Raw genomic sequence first — 27,429 nt, forward strand, 5'->3', positions numbered from 1 at the left:
GCGAGTCACAGCACACATACAGCATCCTCTGTTTCCTAACAGCCAGGGAAACACGCAGATGTGTGAGCAGAGCAGCTTGCCTGAGCAGGGAGCCATGGCAGAGCTCCAAGGGAAACAGAGAGCACAGGAGATCCAAGAAGTGACAGCTAGAAAAGGAGGAATTTAGAAACACTGTCCACTGTGTCTGACGAATGGCAGAGCTCAAATGCAGTCTAGACTTGCAAAGAATGGAAAAAAACAAAAGAATAATATCAAGGGTAACAAAATGTTATATTGCTGTCCCAGCAGCACAAGGCTGGAAGTATAGCAGCACATTAGTGACCTGAGCAGAGCAGCACAGGATGCTTTGTGTGCCTCACTTCACCCCCAGAGTCTAACAGGCCTCTGCACTTCGTAAAGAGCTCCCAGAGAAAGGCCAGTGGATGAACGCTGAGCCAGGGACTGACTAGTTGAGTGAAGGTCCCAGTCAAACCCATGGGGGGGTGGAATGGGCTCTTTGTAAGGGTGGTGAGGCACCAGGCTCTGGTCCCTGCCAAACCTGTTTCATCTCTGAATGATCAGGAAATTGGAAGAAGGAAGGTAAGCACCACATCCATCTTCAAAAGGAGACAGACACACAGACACATCCCTCACACACACTCTAGCTGTATGCATGGAACGAGTGGAGCTGGCAGAGTCTCCACTGGGCCCTGCAGTTTACCTCGTGATCCATGTCATGGACAAGGTGATGGAAATATCCTCTCACCAAGACTGGAGATATCACCAGGTTGGGAGGAACCCGTCATAGACTGAAGGGTTGGGCTGCCACAGTGGACAGGCCAACGGCACCTCAGGGAATGCAGCAAGGACAGATGCAGAACCCTGATCATGGGGACAAAGACACCCTGGCAACAACAGACTGGACACTTGCTGGCTGGAAACTGTTCTACGGAAAATGAGTTGGGAATCAGGGTATGGTGCATGAGCCAGCAGTGCCCCAAGGGAGATGGGTAACAGCATCCTATACAGCCAGAAGACAGAACACTCAACTCCAGAGACAAGCACTTGCTATTTGTTACATCCTTAGTAGGTTTTGTTTTCATACTACAAGGTGTCCTTACATCAAAAAAAAAAAAAAAGCGGCTTCATGAGGGATTTCTGTCAAAACACTTTTTTGGATGGGAACAAACATCTGAAGTAGCTAATGACCAATTCTCAAAACTAACAGTTAAGGGCATAATTTTCCATTCCATGTCCATGTTGATCAAACTCCACCATCACAACATAGACAGTAATAAATAGAATAACTTCTAGTGTATAATTCATAGTATTTTTTTTTTAAATACAGGAAATTATGGAATCATGGAATGGTTTCAGTTGGGAGGCACCTTAGAGGCCATTTCATTCAACCCTGTGCCCTGGGTAGAGACAACTTCCACTGTACCAGGGTGCTCCAAGCCCCATCCAACCTGGCCTGGAACACTCCCAGGGATCCAGGAGCAGCCACAGCTGCTCTGGGAAACATCTGCCAGGGCCTGCCCACTCTCACAGGAAACAATTCTTTCCCAATCTCCCACCCAGCCCCTGCCCTCTGGCAGTGAGAAGCCATTCCCTGTGTCCTGTCCCTCCATCCCTTGTCATAGCTCCTTCTCCAGCTCTCCTCGAGCCCCTTTAGGCACTGGAAGGGGCTCTGTGGTCTCCTGGATCCTTCTCCAGGTGAACACTCCCAGCTCTCCCAGTATGGCTCCAGAGCAGAGGGGCTCCACCTTTGCACTTAATCCTTCATTAATGGTATTGATGATGCATCTCAGCTACTCTGGAAACACATGAAGCTGAAGCTAAAACCCATAGTTTGAACCAAAAATTTTCTCTTATCCAGTCCCCTAGCCACAGTTCAGTGATGTTCTCCCATCTGCCCCACCAGTGACACTGAGCAGCTGCTGTGTCTCTGACACAACCATTTGTGCTGAAGTGACCACAGTGAGTTCCAGAAAACACACTATCGGAGACAGAACTGAGTATAGGAACTTCAGTGCAGGTACTGAAGCAGTTAATCGTAAATTTCACTTTTACTTTGCCTACCAAAAATATTCTCCTATGGAGATTTTGGGGAACAGAAACAAGTATTTTTTTGTTTACCCAAAGAATTTGTTGAAGCAACAATTAATCATTCTGAAATACTTTCATCTGCCTCACCTCCAGTGAAGTCATAAATGCTGCCCAAAACTATCCTTTAGTTTCTGAAACACCAAGACAGCAGCAGAAACCCCACACATCCTGTCTGCGTCAGGCTAGGGGCAAAGCTTGGCACAGCCAGACAGCCCGGGGCTGTGCCTGACCTGGAGAGAGCCCTGGGAAGCTCTGTGCTGTTGTACAGCTGGGTCATTCACACCAACACTGCACCGGCAATTACTGCACCATGCTCCACCCACACAGTACAAAGCTGAAAGTTTAGGTTTATATTTAAGCATTTCCATGTTGTTTCACTCTTTATTGTTAGTCTGTGCAGCAACTCAGGATCTTCTTTCTACCCAGCTTTGATGCAATTCCTGGAACTAAGACTCAGACTGCTCACTGAGCTAATTCCCACTTCTGCTTGAGACTTCAAACCAGAATATCCTACTGAACAGACACTTGATGGCAACAGAAAGTAACTAGCAATGAAACAAAGAAAATATCTAGTTACATTGATAATGATTTTCCAGTCCGGGATGTGCCCCCACTGCTTCCTGTGACTTTAGGACACAATTCTTTCTGTTCATGGCCAAACAGTGAAGAAGTTTAAAGGCAAAAGCACATTTAGCTGATTTGGAAAGCCTGACCTTCAAACAACTCAGCAAAACATTACAAATTACAAATAAAGCTGTCCCTCCTTCTTATGTAAAATCAGTGGTATTTGCCTTGAAACAGATGAATACAAGCAACTCACACAGACACTTCTTTGGGAAAAAGTCAAAAGCTACAAAGGTAACTTGACAAAATTCTTTTGTAAATCCTGGTTCAGAGAGCTCACAGCGATCTCACCATCCCCACAACACTGCAAAAATTCAACCCTAAGAGTAACAGCTTTAAATCCTGAAAACAAAAGAGTGGGGACTTTTTAGTACTTAATTTTATTTCACAAAGTCTGTTTGCATAATTATTATTTCTATATGGGTTTTTTTATTATTTTTTACTTTCTCTCAGTTCCCGAACATTTCTCTATTGAAATTTAATTTCAGATGCTCCAGGGCTCCTTTTCCAGATGAACTGCCAGGATCTGATTCTGTGATGTGAAAAAGATTTGTAAAGTGAACATAGGTAACACCAGGCCCAAAACTGTGCAGAAATACCACAAGCTGTTTTTTGGAGGGAGTCTGTGAGGAAAATGCCTGCCTACTTACTGCAAGATATCATTTCTTTAAACAGGACAGAATTTGTTCACCTATTGCTGGAACAAGAATCTGACTGTTCAAGATGCTGGGGGCTCAAAAATTCCCTTCTTCCTTCTCTTGAGGAAGAAACTTCAACTTTCAAATAGTGAAACTTCTTTAGCTGTGGACATTATAGTACGAAAACCTCAGCGAGTGCTCGGTCACCTCGATCACAGGCTGAGCTGAACCCAACTTTTACACTGCAGAAATGCAGCTGCTCCATTGGAAGAGAATGAAAGTATTATAAGATGTGGAATGATAATTCCAACTAAAAATATGCTGAAAAATATTATAACACAACCAAAAATGTTGCTACATGGTTCATTTGTATAGCCTGATGAAGGAAAAAAAAGGCAAAGGAAGCAGACCCATGCAATGGTCTGTACACTTCTCTTGGTCTTTTGACTTCTGTACCGTAATGAGGGATATGTTTAACCCTCAGTGTATCCAGACAGAATGGAAGGACACCCACGACCTCAAAACAGCAGGGAGTCACTGCCTGTTGTGCCAGCCCTGCCTCAAAGCTTTCAGAGAACACTCTCAGGGTCTCTCTGAGTGGCAGCATCACCACTTGGTGACCAGCCACTGTTCCCACTCTCGCAACACTGTACACATGCTGAGCATGCAATTGGAACCATCTCAGTGACCAACACGTCTAACAGATCTGGCCCTGATGCCAAACCTTTGGGTACTTCACTAGTGACTCCCATCCAGCTGCACCTTGTGCTGATGATCCCTAAATTCAAGGATTGGTTTTCAACACACCTACAAGACCCTTCACCTGGTGACACAGGTCCTTCTCACCTACAGCACTAAGAACACATCTGCCCAGCCTGAGTGAGAGGCCCCACGCACTCCCTGCACAACTCCATCTGTTCAGGAATAGGTGCTGCCACAACTGCTGGAGACCACAGCACATCATCACCAGCCCTGAGTGCACATGGGCTGAAAACAGTAGAATGCCTGGTCCCTGCCGTGCTCTGCCTGCTCAAGGGCTCTGGAAGCTTTGCTCTAGGCCAGAGTGCTACATAGGCCTAACCCAAGCAATAGCTAAACAAGTGCTTGACTATCCCCAACCAGGGGTCAACCAGAACAAAAACTCCAACCTCCTTTTGGTCAGGTACACCTGACAAAGCTCAGAACAAACTGCTGCAAGCCCAGCTGTCCTGCATCTATCTTGTCCTGACAGCAGCCAACACTCAGGGTCATAAGAAGGGTACCAGAAATGCCCTGACAACCCCAGATATGCCCCAAATATTGAGAACCAGAGCTCAAGAACTGCTGTTACAGCTGTTGCTTATACTGGCTGTGCTCTGATCCCTCTGAAAGAACCCAGGTAACCTTTAGGGCTAGAAAGATGGGGAAGGGTCTGGAGGGTGAGGGTCTGAGGAGCGGCTGAAGGTACTTAGCTCATTCAGCTGGAGCAGAGGAGACTGATGGGAGGCTCCTCGGGGACTGCAGCTCCTCCTGAGGGGAGGCAGAGGGGCAGGGGCTGAGCTCTGCTCTGGGATAGGAGCCCAGGAAGGGCTGGAGCTGTGTCAGGGCTTGGGATGGAGCTCAGGGAAAGGTTCTTCCCCCCGAGGGTGCTGGGGCACTGCCCAGGCTCCCCAGGGAATGGTCCCAGCCCCAAGGCTGCCACAGCTCCAGGAGCATTTGGACAACACTCTCAGGGATGCTCAGGGTGGGATTGTTGGGGTGTCTGTGCAGGAACAGGAGTGGGACTGATGATCGTGTGGGTCCCTTTCCAACTCAGGACATTCCAGGATTCTGTGATTTAGGTTAACTGTATTCCTATATCCTTGAGAGAACTCAGTTACTACCTCTGAGGCAGTTTATGTGGCCATCTTTATGACAAAAGGGATTAAGCGGAGTTGGCAAAGCTGGTGTTCACATTTTCAGTACTTGGGCAATTTGTCTGCAAACCATTTGCCCTTGCCATTAAGTTAACCATTGCCACAAGGCATTCTTGAATGCACATTTAAATAAATCACCACCAAATGTGATTAAAGAGTTAGAAAAAAACCCCAGAGGTAATGATGCATTCCAATTCCATAGTTAACAGCAAAACTGCATAAACAATTTCATGGGTGTTTTGTATGTAAAAGGAAACTATTTCAGCCAAGGAGAATACTTAAGCCTTTTCTACAAACAAGAACACTTCAGAATTCTGTTTCTAGATTGAGTTCACTGCACTGGTGAAATGAGTGGTTGCCCTGTCACATGAACTTGAGCTACTTATCACCGTGCAGCACCTGACAACTGGGCAGTAAAACCCTCTTCCCTTTTCTGCTTGAAAAGCTCATATGGACAAGGACATTAATTTCTTTTTTAGCTGCATAATTTCTGAGAGTGAGTCTTCCAGAGAAGACATGAAAATAAAAAGACAGGGAAAGGGTAAAACTTTATGTCCATTCCTGAGCAATTGTAACTATCTGAAAGTAACTTCTTTTGGTTCTGAAAGCAACATGTCCCAGGTACACCTGGAGAGGGTGAGCCACCACGACAGCAATGTTTGAGATGGACCCCAAATTCCTGCATAAAACCTCAACAAGTTACCCCAAAATGTCCTTTCTGCTCCGCAACTCCCAACAGCAGTGGAGAGATCCCTTTGCCCAGACAACTGCTGATCATAGAGTTTGACCTTAGTGAGTTCCATCAGAACTCACACTGACACAAGCAAATGCAGAGAGTGCATTGGAAGCCTGTGTACAGACAGGGCCTTTGGAACACTGTCAAGGATCATATACTGAACTTCCTAGAGTATCAGAGAGAGAACATTCCCTGCTCAGGCAGTACAGAAGGTGTGAGGGAAGGAACAGGAACCCTCGGGAAGTTAGATGCCTCCTTTACAAAATCAATGACTGTCAGAAGGCACCCTCACAGAGCGAGGTGTGCACAGCAACCTGTCACCAGCAACTCAGAGTAGGGATATGGTGTCAGGAGCAATAAATAGATCCCACAGAAGTCTGAGACCATAAACACATGGGGAAAAAGGTTCACAGAATCCTAGAATAGAATCCTAGAATATCCTGAGCTGGACTGATGGTCCCTGTGGGGCCCTTCCAACTCCTGGCCCTGCACAGACACCCCAACAATCCCACCCTGGGCATCCCTGAGAGTGTTGTCCAAATGTTCCTGGAGCTGTGGCAGCCTTGGGGCTGGGACCATTCCCTGGGGAGCCTGGGCAGTGCCCCAGCACCCTCGGGGGGAAGAAACTCTTCCTAATATCCAGTTCAAAGTCACCCAACACAGCTTTGTGGTAGTTTTGCTGTATTCTGTTCCCTTGAACTCTGAGGACAGTTACATACAGTATCACAGGTTGGAGCATCCCACAACTCACACAATTATTCCAATAAGCAGGAATATTATTTTTAATATTACCATGTTCTGCCATTGCACATGAGTTTGGCAGCTTCTTGGTTTTTGGTAATTCCACAAAAAAAGCAGTTTAACTCAACCTTTTCAGGGCTTTAGGACAGCCAGGTTTGAAAGTACCAATACTTCAGCAGAGTAAGGGGAAAACAGAGAAACTAAAACATACATAACTGACTAACTTTCAGCTTCAGCATTTGGTCCAGGACTAGCAGCCTGTGTACAGCTGCAAGATGACCAGGCTCTTTTGGAAAATTTAGAGCTATTGAGCAGAAGCATCTGTGCTGTGCACAGTCAGACATCCTGACACAAAAAGCCATCAGCATCTGTGCTGCAAGAAACTGAGCAAGCCCAGAGGGGCCCAGAGACACGAATTCCTGCATTAACAGGCACTGAAGAAGAAATGTTTTAAAACACTCACCTGTCAGAGGAGTTCAGCCCAGTACAATGGCTGGAAAGCCAGACTCCAGAACCTGGATATTGCAGCAAACATCCCCCGTGCAAAATACAGCACGTGACAGATTTCTTCTGTTGGATCATATCCAGCACGATACAGTTGCTCCAAGGAAGTGGACATTTAGTATCATACACATCCCTGGAGAGGGAATCAGTGCAGAGTACAAGTCTGGTCCTGCTGTCTGCAGTCAACGCTGGAGGGCTACTATCTAATCAGTGCAGGCCAACTGGACTAACCCCAGACTTCTTGCTCTCAGCCTCATGAGCCAGAGCCACAGGAAGAGAGGATTTCATTGATAGAATCAGGTCAATGGCTACTCACAGACCTCAACAATCATCATGACAGACCAGGAGATGCACCAGTGAGAAGTTACATTGCAGGCTGGACACTGTGCTATACTATACTGGGAAATGGGAATCAGCCTTCCAATGTATCCCTAGGGTTCAAAGCCCCAAGGCATGGCTGGTGTTCGATTAAGATCTGCCAGAAAGAACAGTGAATTTTCTTAATTTTCATAAGAGAAAATTTCTTTTATGAAATCCTGGATATCCAAGACATACTCACCCATCAACACAAGTACTGTGAACAGCACAGCAACAATCCAATACCTGCCTGCTGACCCCCAGTACTGATTCACTCATCACAAAGCAAAGCCGTGTCTGGAAGGGCTGAGGAATGCACTACACCCACTGGGGAATGCAAAGCCCAGTACTCTACTCCTCCAGTATGATCAGGAACCCTGCATCCCTCTAATGCTCACCTACTGTGCACAGTTTCTCTGTATAGGTAAAAAACAAACCACACAACACCAGAAAAGGAAGCTGTCACATCCCAAACAAAAAACCACACACAGTCACATCTTTAGTAATGTTTATAACCCATGTGTACACAAACTCAAAAGCTCCTGGTAAAGAACTTGAACTGACACCATGGTTTGCTGCTACTTTCACCTTCCTCTAACACTCATCAGTAGTGAGATAAAGGGTAAGCATTCTGGAGGCTTCAAGGAGTTTCTCTACATTTTATAACCACAATCTAACACATAGAACACAGATTATTCAATACTCTGCTGCATTTGAAGCAAAACACAACAACATATGTAATGATCATAATAAAATACCTTGCTCAAACAAACTCAAACTTTGGCTTTCAAATCAGTTCCTGAATCCCAGTAATCAGTCTCCAGACAGCTTATGCCAGTTCAATAACTCAGGAAAAACTGCATTCCAGGCAGAAGTATTTTCTTTCCCACGTCTCATTAATAGACAATAAATTGAGAAGAAATGTATGTATCGTTCAATGTTCTACAAAAAGCAAGTATTACCAACTAAATGTTGATTTTATATCTGCAAACACAAACAATAAAGGGAACTTCAAACACAAAATACTCTGATTATTAAAACTTTATGGGGGCACCAAAAGCTACAACTTCACTGGAAAGAACTAAACTGACCCAAAAAGTCTAATTCCAACAAAAGCAAAAGGTTCCCTCCCTCCTGTCCAGGCCACTCAACACGCTCTATCTCACATGCCAATATTATGACTTATCTGACCAGAAACCAAGGTCAGGGAGCTGAACAGGTTTTTCTGCAGCTCCAGTTTCTGGCTGTCTGCCACCGGGTCAGAGAAATGCAAGTGGAGGCACAAGAAAAGCAGATCTGTGCCACTAGATTTTTTTGTTCAGGGACTGCAGCACAGCTATCTGTTTGACAGAGAGTTTGGGAATACAGAATATAACGTGAACATCAAGGGGCAGAAACAAAAGCAAAAGCAAGCAAAAATGCTCAGAAGGAGCCAGTTCTTTGGCACTGATATTCCAGAACTATCAGTAAGCATGGAGATGATTGGTAACTGCACCTAACAGTGTTTCAAGCAAATGAAAAATTAAGTACCAACAAAATTCAGTGGCATGACCACAGCAGCCACACAGAATCCAGCACCGGCAAACACTTTAGAGAAACACCAATGTTCTGTCTACAGGCACTCAAAGACTCTCTGCAACAAAACCAGCAGTTTTACTTTTGATTCTTGAGGATAAGAACACCCTGAGCACACAAGTGTATGTTTTGGACATTAAATCCAGCATTGTCAAGTTCCAAGTTCAAGTTAACCAGACCTTACCAGAGTGTTTGATGCTATGGGTAACAGCATGAAACAGGCTCTCATCTTCAGGCACTGATGAGTCTCTTGCTTCCCACTGAAAATATCCTTCCCTCCCACACAGGTGATTCTGTGCTTATTTTACAGCTAAGGTGTGGGTCAGCTATGACTTGCTATCATTAAGCAAGGGGTCTGATTCCCTGCAAACCTAGCCTTCAGAGTAAGCCTCAACTTCTAAGTGCTGCAAAGCACATGACAATGTCTGGGACGAACACTCACCTACCAAAACATCCAAAGAAATCAGTATTTATGTAACTATTTAATCATGACTGAATATATACATCCCTTAAGTACAGATATAGACAGACAGACATCATGAGATACTTTATCTGTAAGACATCAGGAAAGCCAGAGACATGCATATCAGAGGGGCTACTCAGAAGGGAAATTCTGAAGTTTTTAATTATTCAGTTCTTATGGGTATTCTCAAGCAAAAACACTAAAGATGATGCACAAAGAGGTCTCATGCATTCCATCAGCTCCCAGGCAGCTTTTACAGACTGAGGAGCAGTCTCAGGCCAGTTCTGTTATTGATTAGATAACAATCAGTATTGCTGGATTCTGAAATGCAACACTGAGCAGAGAATTCCACCAGCAGTGAGCTGCAGGCTGGAAACAAACACCAGTGCACAGCTAGTTAACAGCACTTTTTTTTCCCCTCCAGAAACAACAAAATGCTCTCAGTGAATCCAAGATTCCACAAATTCTGAACAAGAATAACCAAAACCTTTAAATGAAGTACTTTAACAATGCAAGGATCAAAACCTCTTCAGAGCGCAGCTAAAACCTTCTGCAACTAAACAGATATGGAAGCCGTAGCTCTGTCAGCATTTGTTATGCTTCAAGGAACCATTAAGTTTCACAAGTCAGAACCATTAATTCCTCTCATATTTTAAAGCTACTACTACCAATCCTATTTAAGGAAATTACAAGTTAAATTCCACAACTTATCATCTGTAGGTGATAACCTACAGCCACTTCAGAACCTCAGCACACCTTTATTTTACTGATCAAAATCAGAACAAAAGATTTGTTTGTATATTCAGAGTTCAGGTGGAGTCAAAACCACTCAGACTGTAGGAAGAATAAATCAGCTGGGGACTAAATCTAAACCAGTTTTAGACCTGTCTATTAATGTTCAAATCTGGGAACTGTACTTCTTAGAATTCTTAGTCATACACACAATATTCATTAACTTAGTCTTGAGCATTCCATCCTCCCACTACCCAATCCTGGCATTACTGGAGTTCCAGGTAAAGTCAATAGTTTGATTACACACACACAAATACTTGGTACTTCTACACTAAGTTGTATTCAACCAAGTATTTACTTGAGCAGTCTAGAACAAGGTGACAATTTCTGAAATACTAAATCATACCTGCAACTTTGTCCCGAATAAGTTTTGCAGATTCCACTTCGCCGATGCTGCTGAACAGACTCCTTAATTCATCCTGTGTCATGTTCTGAGGGAGGTAGTTCACAATTAAATTTGTCCTACCAATATCATCCCTGCAATCTTCAGCCATGTGATCTTCATAACCATTGGACATTTTACAATATATCTGCAAAGAGAAAAAATCCTCAGTGAGGTTTAGATCTTTACGTTTCCATGAACCAAACTTCCTCCACCTGAAATAAGTCTAAATGTTTATTTTAAAAACTGAGAACAAGCCACTGCTTCAGCAATGCATTTTTTCAACTCAGAAAACAAAACACTATTTGTTGAAAATTCCAGAACAATTCATTCGTTCAAAAACACAAACATAATATCTCATGGAACTATGTACCATTAAAGAGCTCCCCAGGATTTCTATTCTTTCCACATTAATAAAAAGCACTAAGATAAGATTTTAAAGACATTCCTGTAAACACTGAAGTATTCCCAACAGCCAAGGTAAAAATTAGGTATCCTATGTTCAGGTACTTGACCAGCCACAACCAAACTGTCACCTCAACCTGAATTCCAACCTTATGCCCAGAACTCTTTCAGACAGGGAGACAAGAAGCAGCAAGATCAGATCCAGTTCAGTGTTTCCACAGGGGACTATTATGTTTCTGAATGTTTTCCCCTGTAAATGTTGTCAATCCTGCACCTCAAGGCCTGTTACTGTTTAATGCTGTCTTTGGTGCTTAACTGTGTGTATGAACCTGGTGAGTGCTGCACACTGACTCGGGGGCATATTGAGTATTTCCTAGAGTTTCTATTTTTGCAGCTTTTTAAAGAAAGCCTTGAGAAAACATCCAGAATCCCAATCACAGGAAGATACTCTCTGCCTCAGTCCACCATCAGGGACTGAATCCTGATGTTTTAGTTAACCTACAACTAAAACACCAGATTCAAGCTGCTCATGGCTTGCCAGAATCCTAGGTTTTCAAGCACTTCAACTACTTTGAAATAGTTAAAATCAGGATACCTAAACCCTGTTTCTGCAACAGGATCAACATATCTGGATCTGCTAAAGGATAAGCCTTTCCATGGACTGCACCACTACTGACAGACAGACGTTGAATAATGGAAGAAGTCAGAAACAGCAACCAGAAATCCTCAGTCTAGAAAGGGAATGCTCCCTGCATGAAGGGACTTCCAGGCCCTTCACCAGCGGCTGCTGTTAATTCATGTCCGACAGTGGAAGTCAATTTTTTAAACAAATATCTGAGCACATCACTATAGAGTAAACCATGAGAAGAATTATGCTCATTTGAGAATTAACACAGTATGGATTTGAACTGAATCTTTATCTTTTCAATACTTGTTGAAGCATTAGGAGCTGGTAGCTCTTGTTCCGCTTCACCCACAGATCAGGTTCTATCCCCATTTTTGTGTTTCAAGTGTCAACATGAACCCATTCCAGCACCCTCTGCCCATGGGATACCCAGTCTGCACTGTGAAAGCAATGGAAAACCACACGGGGGGAAGCCCTTTTTGTTGTGTCAGCAGTTTTAATCTGCTTTCCTTGCAGCAAGATAAGCAGCAGTTATTGCCATGGGATAGGAGAACAGGGGGAGGCATTGCAAAGCTCAAAGCGGGGAAAGAGGCTCCCCTCAGCAGACAATTTTTAAGCTGCCAGGTCATCTCAGGTGTACTGCAAATTCTGTCATTAAATACACATTCCCTCCTGGCTCTGTCAGAACTTGCTGAGCACAATCTCAGAACTTTCCTGTTCTAGTAAACAACACTCAAACAGCTGAACCATCTCTGGTCACCATGTCTAAGTTATAAAACCACGTAACACACATTTTCAGAATTATCTGACTAGAAGGCAACTTCACTTGCTTTTGCCCTCTAAAAAAATTAAAGCCCTACAAGCAGAACACACCAATATGTTGACGAGTGCAAGTTGTACAGCACAAATAGAATATTTAGGAGGAAACATTGAGAGGAAAAAGTTAAAATTTCCTTCATTTTAACCAAATTTTCCCTTTGTTGCCATTTTTTTATGATATAAATCCTTCCTGCTGTTGAGATTAAGGAACTGCTATATATTGTAATGATTTCAAGAACAGACATTTAAAAGATTGGGCGGTTGGGTTGAATTCTCCAGGGAGTATCTGCTGCCTGAACAGAAAGCACCACCGTCAGATATCAAGAAGAAAAACCTTCCCAGCACACCATGATGGCAAGTTACCACACTCATATTTGGCATAAAGCAGAATTGACAAGAGTTTGGCAAGTGGCTACTGACCTTTCATCATTGTCCCACATCCTCTAACCTGTCTGCAATACTCACAGTCTACATCTCCCAGGATATTCTAGCAGTGTACCTAGGGCGGTGCTGATTCAGAGCCGTTAGAAGGTGGGAAGGAAGCTTCCACCTGCTTTTCTTCAAGCTTTCAGAAAGCAAACACAGGAAGTCCTTGCATACAGGCCCAGCAAACGTTTCCATGGGATACCAGGAACAAAGCATGCAGGAGCAATAAAGACACAGTGAAGAGCTAGAGGAGAAGAGTGCTGAGAGAGAACATGCTTATTTCTTTCTAATCTCTTGCTGAGCATTTACACAATCTGCTGCAGGACTAACACTGTCCAGCCAGCCTGGAAGTTAGTGGGAAACTACCTCCTCTGTTGGTGAGGTGTTAAGGAAACTCCCCCATTCAACCAGTTTGATGCCACTCTGGGGGTCCCACAGGCACTGTCCCAGACTGGCACTGCTAGGAACAAAGCCACTTTGCAGTGGTGGCTCCAGTGACCCCACAGACCCTGTGACTGCCCGCACACCCCACACTTCCCCAGTCAGACCAGCTCCTCTCACTGGCTCAGACCCGTGTTCCCCATAGCACAGTCCCAGATTCCGGTTCCTTTGTGGTGCAGCGACACAGAACAGCTTGAGCTGGTGCCCCTGGGGAGGGACTCTGGACAAAGCCTCCCTGAGCTGTGCCCCCTCCCAGTCTGTGCCCATCCTGATGCTTAGTCCAGGGTCTTCTCAATGTGTCAGGGGAGGCTTAGGTTGGATATTAGGAAAAGGTTCTGGAAGAGGCTCCCCAGGGAAATGGTTATGGCTCCTCAGTTTTTAAAATAAACAGTCAGAGTTGAAGAACCCCCTCCCAAAACAATCTGCAGCTCACACTGCGGCTGCCCACCTGCAGCAGGTCTACTCCTCAACAGGTGAACAGTTCTCATGCCAGCAAAGTTAAAAAGAACCCCTGAAGAATTGTAACCTCTGCATACTGCAAGGATGTACAAAAAGAAAAAGAGCTACAAGACATGATGGGTGAAACAAGCAATGCTACACTGAAAAACAAGTTTTTACTTTGCTCTCACTGAAATATGCTGAGGGAATGTCCTGATCTTTCTTTACCAAAGAGATAACAATCCATTTCTATCAATAAATATTCCAGATTTGAGAACCAAGCCTAGACACTAATTTGTATCTAGAACTGACATTTGTCAATCCACAGTGACATAAATCAAAAGACTGAATGCATTTACATTCACAGTAGACAGGTCAACGATGGCAAGAAGGCCCAACGGCTCCATTTGGGAAGGCTGACTGAAAAGAGATTGGTAGTTTGCAACCTTTCTAAAACAGGCCTTCATTTTTAGGTCCCAAAAAACTAAAACATTAGGACTAGATTCCATTGCACTGCACTTCCTAAAATGAAATTTTTTTTGAAATAACCAAATGCTGCAGAAGCTTGTTTTAAAAGGCAGCAGCCACCTTCTTCCTTGGGTAAGATGTCCTAAAACTTACAATGCCAAGGGTGCACAGAGCAACAATGGGAACAATATGTGCTGTGTCTGAATCTTCCACTAATTCTGGACGTGCTGGGAATCCACGCAGTCCAGCACTTCACCACCTGTGCCAATGACTGCTCAGGCACCCTCAGCCAGACCAGCACTCCCAGGACTGGATTGAAAAGCTCTCATGGGCATCATTTGCAGAAATGTTGCACTGATCATGACACCTTCTCACAAAAGCACACCAGATCCCACAGGTTTAATAGCTCTGACAACACATCAATAAAAGTTTTTTCCCAATGACACTCGGTATCTCCATGCAGAATTCTAGGAATCACTGCTAATAATTATTTCACATCACAGCAAGATGTTTGCTAAGAAGGAAAACCTGTATGGATCTGTGGTGATAACGTGAAACGAGAACGCTGGCAAGAAGAACTGCCTGTCTTCAACATCAGGCAAGAGGTTTTCCCTTCCTTTACCTTGTTCACAGGACTAAAAAGGCACCCGAACACTATTGGAGTCACAAATTATTATGTAGACACCTAAACAGATGCTCACAGAATCCCAGGAGAGCTGAGTTGGAAGGAACCTTAGAGACTATCTTGTTCTACCCCCTCCCATGGGCAGGGACACTATCCCAAAGTGCTCCAAGCCCCATCCAACCTGGCCTGGAACACTCCCAGGGAACCAGGGGCAGCCACAGCTGCTCTGGGCAACCTGTGCCAGGGCCTCCCCACCCTCACAGCCAACAATTCCTTCCCATTATCACATCTGTCCCTGCCCTCTGGCAGTGGAAGCCATTCCCTATGTCCTGTCCCTCCATCCCTTGTCCCCAGTCCCTCTCCAGCTCTCCTTGAGCCCCTTCAGGCCCAGCAATGGGCTCTGAGCTCTCCCTGGAGCCTTCTCTTCTCCAGTTGAACACCCCCAGCTCTCCCAGCCTGGCTCCAGAGCAGAGGGGCTCCGGCCCTTGGAGCATCTCCATGGTCTCCTCTGGTCTCACTCCAACAGGTCCATGTCTTTCTTGTGCTGGGGTCCCCAGAGATGGAGGCAGTTCTTCAGGTGGGATGGATGACAGATCAGCTAGTGCAGAACTTCAGATCGGAAATTCTTCCTGGGTCAAGGAGCTCTGTGGCACAGAGCTCGTGGCACCTTGACTGGCACTGGGAATGGGCCACAGTGAGTACAGCATGGTCTTTAAACCACAGCAGACCTGAGGCTGCTGACCCAGCTACTGACCCAAAACCTCCATCTTTCCTTGCAATGAAGTGCAAGTCTGCATCACCCAGGACACTCCATACAGGAAGAGCTTCAGTGGGCAGTGCCTGACAAAGTTCCGGAACAGGTGAAATCTCCTTGTTGGTGTTGTCAGTGGTAAATAAACAGAAAGTCTGAAACCAGTGATGCTGCAGAGCTCTGCCCATGAGCTGTTTCATCAAGTTGCACTTCAGTCTCAGGTTTATTCTTGAGCTCTGCCTGTGTATTTAAGAATCTAAATGAGGTGTTTCAAATAGAACCTCAATGATATTAGAGCCCTTCTGTTTCTCCAGGACACAGATACTTTTTGACATGCCTCCCCCCCAGACGAAGAAGCAACAATCTTCTCTTAACCTGCTGAGCTGTTTCTTGGAGATCACACCTGGAGACACCACTACATTCAGGCAACCATGACCAATACAGAAGGCAGGTGCAGAGGTGCTGAGACATCCAGGCTGGAACACAATTCAAAACCAATGCCACACAGGTAGAAGGGCCTGAAGAGCCCTCATGAATTTAAACTGCTTCAGGAAAACAGTTTTCAAGAACTATCCAACACAGTGCTGTCATGCAAAAATTTGCTCTGCAGGCAGCTGTCATGCCAGGATTGAGAAGCAAGAGTTTAATCACAACAGAGAAGGACAGACACTGGGGGAAGTAAAAGCAACATACTTTCTTGTCTAAAATCACTGTATAGAACAGAACAAGTTTCACCTGAATAACCATCCATTTGAAAACTCTCCCCTAGGCCTACCTGCCTCCTAAGAAAAAGGAAAGTGTTTCCTAGTGCTCCACAGTCAAAACACATCTCTCTCAGTTACTTAATCCAGACTTCACTACATCACAGAGCCTTTCCCCATAATCTACACAAAAACACCTTTTATTCTTTATACAAACTGTTTTCATGTCCCCAACAGCTCTCCATATTGCACCCCACGAGCACAGACCTTTCCATGAACACACAGAGAGACCACAGGACAAGGGACAGTGCAGTGCAAGCTCTGTCGGTATTTGATTCGCCGTATATTCATGCACTAGTCCTTCAAATTCCTGTCAAATCTTGATCAAAATCAAAAGCCATTTGGGGGGAGGGAGAAATCACAAAATCCAGATTATCTCTTAAATTCAAGAACAGCACTTACACAGTGTATGAGGGAAAATAGCATGAAGTTGAGAATTGAAGGTCATTCCAGCATGTACATGGCATGCACTTCAAAGCCTCAATTCAGATCCAAGCAACATGTCTAAGTCTTCCAACAGATTATTTTGCTGTACATTTGTGAGGGCATGTCATGGGTTAGCACTGGCTAGATGTTAGTGCACCCATGAATATATGTTTTTTCTCTAACAACTCCTGTGGGATGTGATCAGGAACAGAGCAGAGCAGGCTTAAATCTTGAAAACAAAAAAAACCCACCAAAACTTTATTAATTACATAAGAACAGGGACAGAAATACTCTTAAATACACACAGAGACAGAAATAAAAACTTTTTAGAACATTTTTTTCTCCCAGTTTCTACCTCCCCACCCATCACTTTTCACAAACCAACCCCTGGGTTTTAGATCAAACAATTACCACTCAAAAACAAACTAATCTTCAATTCAGCAAGGGAGAGAGGAGTCTCTCTCGTACCACAGACTGTTCTTCAGAAAACACGGGTCTACCCCTTATGTGTTCCCATGTCACCCATAGCACCGCCCGGAGAAGTCTGCTAGGGTGACACTCTCTTTTTCCTATGTCCAGCGCTCTCACCGCTGTCTCATAGGCCACAACTACATACAGGGCTTTTTAAGGATGCTGCATGCCGAGCTCTCCCCCTTTTCACCCAGGGGCCGGGGTTCCAAGAGCAGGTCTGCCCTGAGGGCAGAGGGCACTACCTCACCCTCCCCCTCTTTTTTCTCTGCTCGCTCTAACTCTTCAACGTGCCAGTCACTGTAGCAAAAGCAAGGGGCAGCTGCATCCACCCAAAAATGCAGTTTATGTTCAAAAGAGACTCAAGTTCAGTCCATGGCTGACATTATGCAAGAAAAGTCCAGCTCCAAGGCTACTCCTCTCATTCTTCTATCGAATTCCTTCCAATCATGCTTTATCATCTCGGTCCTAGGCCGCTTCTCTCTCTCCGAAAACCACCAGTCATGAGAATCAATGTCTAAGAAAAGTTTCTTTCTGCCAAACAAGGGTTAACAGTTTCTTCTCGGCAGGGTGCTGCAGACCAGGCTCGGCAACCCCCCACATGGCTGAGCACCTTCTCTCGGAGTTTGGGGGGAGGAGGGGGATGAGCACACACAGAAGGCACTTCCACAGTTTCCCACCCCTCCATCTTGGAGGGGCAGCTCAGTTCTAGTCTTGTCCTCTCTCTTCTCCCCCCCGGGGCCTCCGGCTTACCTGAGCCGACCACGTGTTTCCCCTCCCCCACCCGGCCTCGTGGCCGGGCAGGGGAAGGCCTCACACGTCCCTCTGCTGAAAACCAGGATCCGAAAAAGAGGCCGAGCCCCTCAGACTCCTGCTTTTAACTCTTTGTGTCCTCAGAGGCGTGTCCAAACCTTTGAGTGACCAACCCAGGTGCCAGCAGAAAAGCTGATCACTGATTGGACTGCCCACATCCCCCTGGAGGAATTCACCTCCCCCCCCAACCACGACAGGGCAGAAGGTAACGCTTTTCTTATGAATAAAATCAAATCAGATATGAGGGAGTGTGCCCGTTTTTGAGAGCTGCCTGATGCTGTTTCCAAAAGTCTGTGACCACAATCCAAGAGTCTTGGTCTCACCTTTCCTTGCTCAGGATGAGTGGCAGCTATGTTTCATGGGTATGAATCCTAAGTTCTGCTGGAAAAGTCATCTTCCTGAATTGTGAACATGATGATTGGATATACATGGAAATTTAAAGGCAGAAGGTGAGGTGTCACAGATTCTTTCCCCAAACTAGTTACCCTAGTTCTCCTTCTACTGTCCCAGAGCAATCAATCAGGTCAATATTCTCTGGCTTATCTGAATTCCTCTGCTCTGTAGCCAAAATATTTTAAATCAGTAAACAGAAAAACTTTAAATTCAACATTCAGTTTGATTCAACTGGCTTGTTAACTCTCCCTTCTCTCCCCACAAAAATGAAACTAACTCAGTGCTGACACATGCTATTGAAGGTCACTAAAAAAAACGTTTGTCTTTAGACAGGAAGATTCTTTTACCCTGAAACTCAGGATATTGTTACAGATGCTGCACATATATGATCCTTCCACACTGATATGTAAATTCTGTTCGTAAATTTGGCAACCAAGCAAACCCTTTCTACTTGCCAACCCTTTGGGTTTTCCAGAGGTAACAGATCTCATCTCTTTGATTCTTTTCCCCTTTGCACACCTGAAATGAGGACACTTCTCTTGTTCTCCTCAGCTCGACTGCACCTAAGATTCCAACACTTTTGCCAGTAAAAACAGCTCAGCACCAGACACAGCCATTACTAAAATCTGCTGCTGCATTTCCACAAATTCTGTTTCCAAATGCTTGATCACTGATTTCAGTACAACATAATTTAAGCATCTTTTTTTTTATGTTGTTTTATAAACACTGGGCATAAATTTAGTTTTAAACACATTTTTGGTCTAATAAGTCTCAACTGTCATAATTTTAATATTTCAGCAAAAGAGTTTTAGATGTTCCTTAGCAGTCAGATTTGTCTGGGAGGGTTTTAAATGGTTCCCTTAGCTGCATTTTTATTCATGTCCATATAATATCATCAAGGTGTTTTTGTCAATGCTTATATTGCCATTCAGAGACAAAAGCATTTGAGGCCAATAAGTAAGCTGCATTCTTCAGAGAAATGACCTTACTTTACCAATCTGATGAACTACACTCAATTCCTAGGAACAAAATTAATCATTATTGGGATGCTGTCAGAAATCAGATACAGGCTGGCCATAATTACCATCTGCTGCTGGTCCAACAAACGGCCGGGATTGGGGCCCCTCTCAGCTCAAGCTGTAGGAACAAGGGCAATCAGAAACCTGTGGCTGAGACACTGAACATCTGCTGCCAGATCCAGATTTCCCCATCTTCCCAGATTAACAGCCAGCCCTGACAGACAGAGGATACCAGGCTCTGCTCAAAGTTTCACATCCACACCCTCTAAGCAGCACAATACACTTCTCAGCACTTCGCAGCACCATGGAGCTGCTGGAGCCAGTGCAGAGGAGGCCACAGAGCTGCTCCAAGGGCTGAAGCCCCTCTGCCCTGGGGACAGGCTGGGAGAGCTGGGGGTGCTCACCTGGAGAACAGAAGGCTCCAGGGAGAGCTCAGAGCCTCTTGCAGGGCCTGAAGGGGCTCCAGGAGAGCTGGAGAGGGACTGGGGACAAGGGATGGAGGGACAAGATAAGGGGAAATGGCTTCCCACTGCCAGAGGGCAGGGTTAGATGGGATATTAGGATGGAATTGTTCTCTGAGAGGGTGGTGAGGCCCTGGTATAGGTTTCCCAGAGCAGTTGTGGCTGCTCCACCCCTGGAAGTGTTCCAGGTCAGGTTGGACAGGGCTTGGTGCAACCTGGGACAGCGTAAGGTGTCCCTGACTATGGCAGGGTGGAACAAGACAGTCTCAGGTTCCTTCCAACTCCAGTTGCTACAGGATTCTGTGATTCTACAGCTGTTTGCCCTTGAGTCAAAGATGTTGCCAGTTAACACCACCAAGTTCTTCCGCAGGGAAGAGACAGCAAAGAACTTTGTGCAGCCTGGACTACCTTACCTTCTGCACTGGTATTTAAAAAAAAAACAGTTTATGATAAACAGATGTTTAAAAAAAAATAAATCATTTATTACCTTCCTTTTTCTAGACAGTGTCAGATTGTCCATAAATTGCCTTTGGCAATTTTTTTGCCTACACAAGACATCTGGAGATAACTTGGGAATGACTCCTTTCTGAGGGAGAAGGCAGGAGATGAGAAGAAGTAGACACACTAAGTGTAGATTCCAGACACTTTCAGACAACAGCAGCTGCACACATTGATCCAATCTTGGATAACACTGACCCATCTTCAGAAGCTTTCACCTTGATGGGCAGGAAGGCAAGTGCATAGCAGGAGGAAAAGACAGCATTCAACTTGCCCACCAGCACAAAACAACTAGCTTAAAATCCATCTTCTCAGGGCCTGCTGAGACACTGTGGTTTGCTGCTCTGTTCCTACATGGAGGTCACAGCAGCAGGAGGAGATAGGAAAATTATACCTTTGTAGTACTATGTCACTGCTACTAATATTAAAAACAAAGCAAAAAACCCAAAGGCAGCAAACCTGCATACATGAAGAATGACTCTGGCTTCCCAGTACAGCTTATTTCCACCCTATCTTTTCAGAAAAAAAAGATTAAAATCTATTTTTGCATACATCATCTATATTTAACAAGGTTGTATAATCAAATGGATCATTTAGGCCAGCAGTTTGAAGCTTGCAGGTGCCTGAATACAGAACTGCACATCAGACAGGAGAAGTGCCCTGACCATTTCCAGCACAAGTCAAAATGTATCACCTCTCCTTTGCTGAACTCTGTCATTCTCCCTAAATGCTTAAATTGGCAGGACTTTGCTGCTGCTGCCTTCCAGGCTGCTTCTAAAGTACCTGGAAGTGTAGAAAGAATAGCTTCTCTAAACTTCTTCTCCAAGTCTGAAAACATAGCAAGTCTGAGCTTTCTAAAGTTGGTGACTAAACTTCTACCAACTTCACCGGCAGCTTATCCCCGTGTGGTCAGAGTGACAGTCAATAACTTTAGGAATCAAACAACAGAGCTCACAACAAACAAGAAACAAGACAGAGACCAAAACTTCAGGAGCAAAAGTAGGCTGGTACACCAGCTGAAAGAGATGGATTCTGACAATAAAATGGCATGTCTCAGGTCAAGACAAGGACGGCTTCTTCCAGGGGGGAAAAAAAAGTGATAGAATATGCAAGAAACAGAAAGAGTGCTAGAATTTAGAGCACGGAGCACATTTTACGTTAAGTTCATGTCAGCACCAGACACTGTTCAACGAACACAGATAAGCTGCTCCACACAACCCTCACATTTCCATTCAGACTGTGCTTACTGCTGCTGCTGTTTTCACAAACTTGGTACTCCACAAGACAATTCCCTACGGAGTTCATCTGGTCGTGCAGAACCACCCACAGCAGGGCTATAAAGTCACTGTACAACGCATTTAACGAACACACCAGCTTAAGATGTTTTGTACATATTCCAGTCAGGCCTGGGGAGAAGCTACTGCAATCGCAGCTGTAACTCCAGACCACTGAATGCCTTGAATCATGGAAACCACAGGAGCACTGGGATCTTTATACACAGTTACTCTGCTTCAGAACCAGGACACTCACAGTAACATCTCATGCAGCACAGACTTACAGGCTCAGGACTCTTGATTTTTTAATTCATCACGCACACAGACATAACCCAGGACTCAACAGGATGAAATCCCATCAACTCTACAGGTTTGATAAAGATTATAGAGCATGTGCATCGTCGTAGTTGTAATGGAGAATACACAAGTCACAGAACTGTTCACACAGCTCCAGAAAAAAGTGGTTAAAACATGAGTACAGGGAAACAACAGCTCGTAGAGGTGAGAGCCGAGCAATATGAGCACTTAACACCCACAAATCAGGCAGTAAAATGAACAAAAATACAAAGACCTCAAAAAGCGATTAAATACAACAACAGGCGTTAACAAAAGCAATCCATCCCTACCCTTCACAACTCTTTGCTCTTTTGTTTTCCACAGGTGCCTCATTAAGTGATAACAGGATCCCAGTGCAAGTACTCATGCAACAAGCCGTGCTTCTTTTCCCTGCAAGTCCCGGATACAACTCTGTGCCCAACAAACGCTCCTGCACGCCCAGCAGTGCAGAATCCAGCAGGAGCACTCGCCTCCCCACGACATGTCCCTCCTGCGTACTGCCGTGAAACGGCCCCTAGGACCGCCTTTTCCAACCGCTAAAACAGAGCAAACGCTCTGCTTTGAATTGTTCACACGAGCACAAACAACAGTGACTGCTGCTTTAGCCGATTCCTGCGGCCCCAGGCACTCGCCACACCATCACCGGACCCACTTGCTAGCACTGAAGCCAGCCGGCACTGACCGCGCTGACGCGGACCCTAGGGTACCGCCAGTCAACGAGGACGTGTCAGTCCTAACCAACGTGGGAGATTTAAAAGCTGTGTCCGCACAGACACGAGAAAAATAAACATGAAAGATGAGGCCATTAACCGGACGGAGAAAGGCCCTGAGAGGCGGCGCGGACTCGCAGCGCATCGCGGCACCGCGACCCGCGGTCTTCCCGCCGCAAGCGCGGCGGCCTCGGGACCTTCTCCTCACCCGTGTCTCATCCAGCCCCTGCGGGCCCCGCAGGCCGCGACGCCGCCGAGCGCCCGCCGCCCCAGGCCCGCGCTGCCCCGCGGCCCCTCCCCCCACAGGCCCGGGCTATTCCGCCAGGCCTAGGCCTCGGCCCGGCCGCCCGGGCCCTGTCGCCCTCTCCTTCCCGCGCCGGCCCCGCGGGTGCCGCCGGGGCTGCTGAGGCGCGGTCCCGCGGCCCCACGCGCGGCCTCACCTGCGGCGGCGGCGGCCGGGCCCGGGCAGCGGGAGGCGATCGGTCCGCAGCGCACAACGAGCCGCTCCAGCGCCACAGCCCCGCCCCCGCACCGCCCGCCGACACCCATTTGCTACCGCGCGCACGTGTCTCACGCGCCATTGGCTCCTCCGCCCGTCTGTCAAGTGCCGGCCGGGGGCGGAGCCTACCGCGCGCCGCGGGGAGGGGAGCGGGGCCGGGGCCGGGGCCGGAGTCCGGGCCGGGGCCGCTCCGCACAGGCGGCAGCGCTCGGGGCTGGTGGGGCCCGGCAGCGTTACCAGAGCGATCTCCCCGGGACGGCCCGGGGCTTCGGGAAGGGCCGGTGCGCCCCGGCCACGGGTCCGGCTGCTCTTGAGGAAAGGAGCCCGGAGGAGAACGTGCCTCTTGTAGCCAGCTGGGCTCTTGGAGAAGGAGAAACGCGAGCGGTTCCCTGTGCCAGGGAGCGTGGCTCGGGTGGAAGATGCAGCACGGCAGCTCTGGGCCCACCGGCTGCGGCCAGCGCCCACGGTAGCCGAGCCTCTCCTCGCCTGACGGCCAGTGTCAGCCGGCACCAGGGCACAGGGAATCTCCCCGGGCACAACCCACGGGAATGCTGCTGACTGGTTAAGAGATTAAATGCTTCCTGTGAAAATGAGATGTAAATTATGATCTGTCAAAGAAACTGGTGCCCAGCACTTCCCTGTGCTCTGAGAAACTCTGTAGCGCCCTGAAGGGACCAACTACCCGAGAGTTTTCCCTTTCCACTTTTTGCAGCCAAGGGCATCCCTTTGTATTTGCACGTATTTCCACTGCACAGGAGTCATCTGTGAGCGTAAAATTCCACTACTGTGCAGAAAAAGAAGTCTTTTTGTCATTGCCAACAGTACTCTGCAATAATTCCCTGGTATAAAACAGCATGCTTAGTGTGTGACATGTAAACTTCAGGTCTATAAATCCTGTGTTAAAGTACTCAACTTTGGGGAAAAAAAATTAGAATACTTTTGCATTACAGTACATGATGTTCCTTTTCATTCACAGATGACTCATGATTTGAGTTTTACTTAGTTGAGTAACATACCTGAAAATCAAATTTCTCCTTCTCTAGAAGCTCCCTTCTCGAGTCTAGAAGAGTGAGATCTCACCTGAAGGATGGGAATTGCAGCAAGGCGGGAGTTTGTGTTCTTTGGCATTTCTGTGTACACATATGGAAATACTCTGTCTACTGGAATACGTGGCAAATTAGACAATGAAAATACAAATATCTTTTCTCTGCCTATGCTGATGTGGCCTCTAGCAAGACCTTGTCTGGTAAATTCCCAATATAGTTCACTGGTGTTTCCTGGTGTAACTGCCCAGAATCCTCTTCCAGAAACCCCTTCAAGTGGCCCTGTTACATTGGGCCATGTCCTCATCTTCCACAGAAGCCAGGAGCAGCCCAGCCTCTGCCATATCCAACGGGTACCACATGACAGAGATCCTAATGTTTGACTCCATTCAGAGCCCACTGAGGATATTAGATTAAGAGCAATGTTAAAAACCTTGCAATTCTCTTTTCCTCTCTACAATAGCTCTCAGTGCCAGATGGGGAATCCTTACATGAAAATTCCAAGCCTGACAAGGTTTGGAAATATCCTTCAAGGTCCCATAAAATATTAAAGACGTTTGTGCATCTGTTATTTGCTCATCCTGCCAGCCCCAAATCACAATATTGTCATTCACATCAGTGGCAGCTTTCTTTCACTGTAAATTCAATGTTTTCCTTGTATCATCCAGGTTTTAATTAACAATCCCATTCTTGGACCTGAGATGGGTCTCAAATCTTCAAAAATTGAGGCCATGAGCACAACACTGCACAGAGCATTGATGCCTTTATCTTTTGACAGCATACTTGCAATCTCATAATTTCATCCATCATCGTATTTAAGATGTGCTGGCAATTAAAAGGTGTCCTTTGAAACAGTGTGTCAATTTTAAAATTAATTATTTATTTTTGCTAAATATATTAGTAGTCTATTACAGTGTTTAAGTTCAATATGAAAACATTAGGCTGAAGGGTTTATGATGTGGAATTTTAGCAACTTAAAGTCAGGTGTCATGTCTGAAATCGTCTCAAGATGATGCAACATGAATGCCACATATGTTTGATCATGGCATTTCTTGGGATACCTTGAAACGTGAAAAAAGCTCAGTGCAAACAGGGTGACCCAGGAAGCCCTTGGGGAATGTGGTTTTGACATAGAAAGGAAATGTGCAGCAGGAACTGACAGACAGTAGCAGCAGCACAAGGACAAACAGTTGTACCTGGCTGTGAATAAACATGGAATCATAAAATCCCAATGTCCTGAACTGGAAGGAATCCTTGATCCCACTTCTGTCCCTGCACAGACACCCCAACAATCCCACCCTGAGCATCCCTGAGAGCGTTGTCCAAACGCTCCTGGAGCTCTGGCAGCCTTGGGGCTGGGACCATTCCCTGGGGAGCCTGGGCAGTGCCCCAGCACCCTCGGGGGGAAGAACCTTTCCCTGAGCTCCAGCCCAAGGCCTGACACAGCTCCAGCCCTTCCTGGGCTCCTGTCCCAGAGCAGAGCTCAGCCCCTGCCCCTCTGCCTCCCCTCGGGAGGAGCTGCAGCCCCCGAGGAGCCTCCCCTCAGTCTCCTCTGCTCCAGCTGAACGAGCCCAGTGCCCTCAACTGGGCATTTCTGATTACAGGAGGGATGGATGGATGGATGGATGGATGGACGGATGGATGGACGGACGGATGGACGGATGGCTTCCTAACGGCGCAGACGCCACACTGAGAACAGCAGGGAGGCTCCAGGAGCCGCCCCACCTCGGGTGCACTCAGTTCACAGCTGTGAGCGGCCGCCCCCAACACGCTCGCATTGGGTAGTGCCGGCTCCGCAACCCCTGGGGCGCGAGGCCCCGGAGAGCAGCGCCGTTCCTCGCCGGTGGTGCCGTTAAACCCCGGTGCCGCCGTTCGGCCGCGGCCGCATAATCCAGCCCGCTGCGCCGGCGCGGTTCTGAAATGGCGGCCGGGAGCGCCGGGGCCGCTGCAGGGGGCGGGGTTTGTTATGGCCCCGCCCACGGCCCGCCCCGCTCCCTCGGAGCTCCCAGGAGTGAAATGGCGGCACCGGCCGGCCCGGGCTTGGAATGTTTCCGCGCACTCTTCGTCTGGTGCCGCACAGGCTGCTGATATTGCGGGTACTGCGGGTGCTGGAGCGTCCTGGGTAGCTGCCACTGTCCTGATCTCCCGCCCTTGTTCAGTATGAGACAGCTGAGGATATTCAGCCTGGAGAAGGGGAGACCTCAGAGGTCTCTCTTCCAGTTCCTAAGGGGCTCCAAGAGGGCTGGAGGATTTTGGACAAGGGCCTGGTGTGCCAGGACAAGAGGGGATGGCTTCCCACTGTCACAGGACAGGGTTAGATGGGATATTGGAAAGGACTTGTTCCTTGTGAGGATGGGGAGACCCTGGTACAGGTTGCCCAGAGCAGCTGTGCCTGCCTCATCCCGGCACGTGTTCCAGGCCGGGTTGGATGGGGCTTGGACCACCTCGGAACAGTGGAAGATGTCCCTGCCCACGGCAGGGAGTGAATTGCGATGGGCTTTCAGGTCCCTTCCAGCACAAACTATTCCGTCATTCTATGATTCCCCTGGAAAGGTGTCCTGGCACCTTCCAGCCATCCCTCCTTTGCTCCTCAGTGTCTGGATTTCTTTCCCTTCTTAAGAGTTTCTCTTGTTGTTCTCTGATTTCTCACCTCTATGAGCTCACTCTCCTGTGGCTTCCTGTCCGCAGGCTTTCAGTGCGTGTTCTGCATTATCCTCTGGTTCACCCCTGTCTTTCAACACATGCCCCAGCTCTGTTCCAAGGTTTTGCTTATCAACACTTTCTGATCCCTCATCTTTGGGTTTGTGGGTCTATCACCCAGACTTGAGGGCTCCTGTAGTGCTTCACTGACAGCATCCTTCTAGATAACTCTGCTTTTTCTTTCCTTGGTATTCCTCTTGATTTATTAAAATATGAATATCGATCTAATATCAAT

The 27,429-nt window shown here is 46.7% G+C and overlaps 1 protein-coding gene across 2 annotated transcripts in view; it reads right to left on the reverse strand.

Moving 5' to 3' along the window:
- ELAVL1 (ELAV like RNA binding protein 1) overlaps positions 1-23,493 on the reverse strand; it is a 41,722-nt gene extending 18,229 nt beyond the window's left edge. For both annotated transcript variants that reach the window (XM_063403064.1, XM_063403065.1), the window contains exons 1-2: positions 23,393-23,493; positions 10,760-10,943 (exon numbers count right to left, since the gene is read on the reverse strand). In XM_063403064.1, the coding sequence (XP_063259134.1) occupies positions 10,760-10,931 (172 nt within the window). In that variant the 5' untranslated portion in view covers positions 10,932-10,943; positions 23,393-23,493. The remainder of the gene's footprint in view (positions 1-10,759; positions 10,944-23,392) is intronic.
- Positions 23,494-27,429: the final 3,936 nt, after the last annotated feature.

The sequence above is a fragment of the Prinia subflava genome, chromosome 8, assembly GCF_021018805.1.
Source record: "Prinia subflava isolate CZ2003 ecotype Zambia chromosome 8, Cam_Psub_1.2, whole genome shotgun sequence".
In the NCBI taxonomy this organism is placed as follows: Eukaryota; Metazoa; Chordata; class Aves; order Passeriformes; family Cisticolidae; genus Prinia; species Prinia subflava.